Source organism: Triticum aestivum, chromosome 4B (assembly GCF_018294505.1).
Source record: "Triticum aestivum cultivar Chinese Spring chromosome 4B, IWGSC CS RefSeq v2.1, whole genome shotgun sequence".
NCBI classification, from domain to species: Eukaryota; Viridiplantae; Streptophyta; class Magnoliopsida; order Poales; family Poaceae; genus Triticum; species Triticum aestivum.
In genome coordinates, this window is record NC_057804.1 from 583,756,733 (window position 1) to 583,760,935 (window position 4,203).

The following is a 4,203-nucleotide window of genomic DNA, read 5'->3' on the forward strand; positions in this document are numbered from 1 at the left end:
TATGACTCAGCTTATTGTATTCAAGTTTAACTGGATAATAATGAACTTGAAAAATTGTTGGCTGAGTCATGGTGCCACCAGGTCGAGCTGACCAGTGCAACCACATTTGCCTTTTATGGGAAGGTCCTAACTGGGTCTATTGTCATGCCTCTCGCCGGTGCCTCCAATGAGGGAAGCTTATGCGTGGGCGCTACCTTGGCCGGGTAGGACGACATAAGCCTTGTGTGCCCATGTTTGGTTTTGAGCTCATGTCCCCGTTTGGGACCGTTTATTTTGCCACGACTGTGGCCGTTGATGCCTTTGGTAGGCACGGGGCCACCCTTGACTTAGCCCGGAAGGGAGTTGGTCGGAGTGGTCGGGAGAGTGTCATGGGCAATAGATCGGTTTTGTCAGAATGCTGATGGTCCACTCAGATGGGAGAGTGAGGCCATGGGTTCTGTGGTGTGGGTACAGTGTGCTAAGCTCTGCAGAGTGTGTGTTAAATCTATGGATAGCCGCGCTCACGGATAAGGGCCTAGTTCATTGTCGGTCATACTATGAGCCAACAATAATAATAACTTGATTAATAACAACCCTGGTTTGATGATGAGAAAGAGATTGGTGGTGATCGATAAAGGATCACGAAGGTATCGTGGATACCGAAGTTGGTTGATCTTTATGTGATCGCGAGATGATCACGGTGGTATCGAGGATACCGATGTTGGTAAGTGATGCATGTGTTGGTTACGAGGTAACCGCCGAGCAAGAGTAAGTTGGTGCATGCGAACGTTAATTTGTTGCATATGTAGTATCATCATGTTCAGTTGTGCATGCCATATTGTTCTGCTAGTATCATGTTCATGATTGATTTAACCCGCTAATGCGATGATGTTGTTTGTCTTGAATGCTTTTGGTCATTGTGAGCTTGCAAGTACATTCAATGTACTGACCTGTCATGTCATGCCAGTTTGCAGGTCGTGTCTAGATTGCTTGCTTGTTTGGTGTGATTCCTGTGTTCGCGAGCTAGGATAAACATTCCAGCCAAAGTCCCTATGGATTGGAGTCCATCATCGTAGTTCGTTTTTCTGCTGCCAGTAGAGGTTCCGCTGCCTCGAGTTGTTATGTTGCTTGCATAGAGCAACTGTGGTTGGCATAGTGTCACTGTGCCGGTGTTATTCATTGTAATATCAGAGACCTTGTATTCATATTCGTGTTATAATAGAGAGTTGGTTTGTTCTATGCTAAGCAGTGCCGTATCCCAGAAGACTTCACCTCGGTCTCTGGGCTGGAATACAGGGCGTTCCAGTTTCTTTGAGCCGGGGTGCCACAACTTTGCTTTATTCAATGTGAAGTCTCTAACTACTATGAAGAAGGGTGGTATACATATTGCTCTTGACCTTGCTATTTTACGCCGTGCACTTCACAATGATCACACCTTTAACCTAGGGGCTATTATTGCACGTCGTCTGCACCTTAATAGAACTAAGGGCAAAATCCATGGTGCTATTTATGCCACTCTCTTTGCGAGTCACTTTAATGTTTAGATACGCCACCATGACTATCGGTTACCCCGAGTTTATCTAGATCACTAGGCGATGGTAGATCACCAGTTTGCTGATGCTGCCCATTCTTTTAACAACATCCATTACAACTCAGTGAGAAAAGTCGTGATATTATCTCGTTGCCTGCACCTGCTTTGTTTGATTCTATTGCCAGGAATGGATACAGGGTCATGCCGGCGGACATTATTTCATACCAGAATGCCCCGGCAGCGGCAGAGTAGGAGCCCATGGAGTGGGATGCTCAGGTGCCTCCACCACAACACTTCCACATGGGACCGGATGGCTACTACGGATGGTGATTACTAAGCTAGGCCAAAATCCTAAGCTTGGGGGAGTCCGTATTTCCACCAACTTTACATTCATGTTCATACATTTCATTTCAGTTGTCGGTGTCCATACTTTTTCATTGTATTATCCATTCTAGATTTATTTTCTTGATTTCTTCTTTTGTGTTTGAAAAACTTTGAGAAAATCCAAAAATATTTCTTGCTTCTTTTTTTTCTAGTTTAATTTAGTTGTAGTACTAAAACAAAAACCCAAAAAGATTTCTCATTTCTTCTTTTGTTTGTTGGGAGCTTTCCCGTGTAAATAGTTTTTCTTATTTTTGTTTTTCTTTATTTGCTTCCTTTCAAGAAAAACTAGAAATTCCAAAAAAAATAGTATGTTTTTCTAAAAGTCTTTTCTTTTTATTGAGTCATACCCAGGGGAAGACCACAATGAAAATGTTGAGTGGCTTTCAAATGCTTTACTGTTGATCTAACAAAGAGCCCATATTATTTTGTCTTCCCCTCTGAATAAAATGTTGCAGAATCCAGCTTAGTCCTAGGCACTCTTGCACTATTATTATTTTCATATCATTCGGTCGTGCAAGTGAAATGCAATAATGATGATATTTGATGAAGTGATTGTGGCAGAGAAAAGCGGGTATGAACTCAACTTGTTTCATTTTTGTAAATATGTTTAACTCAGTATCCATGATTTAGCATATTCTGATTAAACATATTCGCAATTTAGATACATTAAAACTGCGCATCTTTCCAGCCCTCTCACTCTATTAGCGTTCGGGGCCATTGGATATTCAGATTTAAGCATTTTCTGCCGTTCGATTGCTCTTAAGCACTCGTCCACCCGCTCCATTCGCTGCGAACGAGCAATTTCCACGCTGGGCCGCTGCTCCGGTGGCATTTTTGAGCACCTGCGGTAAACTTGGGCCTACTGGGCTTCTATCACCCTCCCCGTGAAGCCAGAAAAAGGCCTATAGGTGTCCCCTCTGGCTCGTGCAAAAAGAATCACCCCTCAAAAAGAAACTTCTGACTTGGAAGGGAGACAAGGGACCCACTAGGCTAGCTACGTGCTGGTGACAAGGCACCCACGCTCACCCAGGCCTACGCTCAGCGAGAAAAAATTTCAACCAGGTGTACGTTCTCGCTCGCCAGCGCGCCTCTGTAGCTGATGCGGCAGGGAGATGTGAACGGGTGCTGCGGCTGTTGAGTGACGCGTCAGGCGATTCAAGCAATCCGCTAGCATTGAAACAGGCAGTAAAGTGTCAGTTCCTGGATGTCAGTAATGCCAGCTGAGGTGGCCCCTTCACGGCGACTAATGGAGGTACGTTACTCTTTGCTCCCTACACCTTCATCCACGCCTCAAGCTCTACCCGTTCCCCTTCTTATCCCGGCAGGTTGCGAGGCTTCATGATCTATACGTACATGCAAAACTAGGTGCGGAGCAGCCGCTGCCACTATCTCCACCTCCACCATACCTCCTCCATCCACCTTCCATCTTGCCACTCCGCCGTCCGCGCCACACGAATGATAGCAGTGGCGGCGAAGAGCTCGAGGTTCCTCTCTGCCCTCCGTCCACACCCTCACAAGAACGCAGACCGGGGGCAACACACAGATATTTTCTCGGCACGCGGTGCCATGGCTGCACTCTCCGTTCAAGCGTCGTGGCCTTTCCCTCGGGAGTGCCACCACAAGGAACATGCAGTGTTGTTGCTGCCATCGCTTGGATTGATCTGTTGTATCAGGTATCTAATTCCACTACATGTTCAGGTGCAAGCTGACACTCCTTCCCCCCTAATTCTTCATGTTTTTTTTATTTAATACACGTTGATCTGGTGTATAAGGCGAAACGAGCTATACTCATTTCCGTGTAAAAATGTTGAGTGTAAATTTACATGATCGGATGGTGCAGCAATAGAGGATAATGTACCTGACAATATTATGTTCTTCCAGTGATATGTGCGTCTGTGGTACAGTCCTATAGATGAACTATGCCGCCTTTTCTTCTAAAGAAAGTGGTCACGGGCAACAAAGCTTGGAGATGGAAAAATGGGACGTTCAGGACAATTCTGTTAATAACAATTAATCGGTGAGAATTCATCCACAAGTCAGAGGACGAGTTATGCCCAGTCTATAAGTCGTTGTTGTATCAATCTGATGTTCTTAACTGCGATCAAGGTAGGATCTAATTTAAAATAAAGTTATTTTCAATTTTAATATATCTTATTTCTGTCTATTCAAAAACAGTTATCTAGGTTTTGTGAAACTGTATTGTGTTTCTTCTTTGCCTTCAAAGTATTGGGTGTTTAGTTTGTGGAGGTCTTCACTCTAGAAGAATATCTGCTGCAGAATAAGAATCAAGGAACTCACTTTGACAACAG

At 44.6% G+C, this 4,203-nt stretch overlaps 1 protein-coding gene across 1 annotated transcript; it reads left to right on the forward strand.

The window, feature by feature from the left end:
* Positions 1-3,117: 3,117 nt before the first annotated feature.
* Positions 3,118-3,974, forward strand: LOC123089281 (uncharacterized). The gene is made up of 3 exons (XM_044510999.1): positions 3,118-3,146; positions 3,220-3,567; positions 3,776-3,974. The coding sequence occupies exons 1-3, from the start codon at positions 3,141-3,143 to the stop codon at positions 3,776-3,778; spliced, it is 357 nt and encodes a 118-aa protein (XP_044366934.1). The 5' UTR covers positions 3,118-3,140; the 3' UTR covers positions 3,779-3,974.
* The last annotated feature ends 229 nt before the right edge of the window (positions 3,975-4,203 follow it).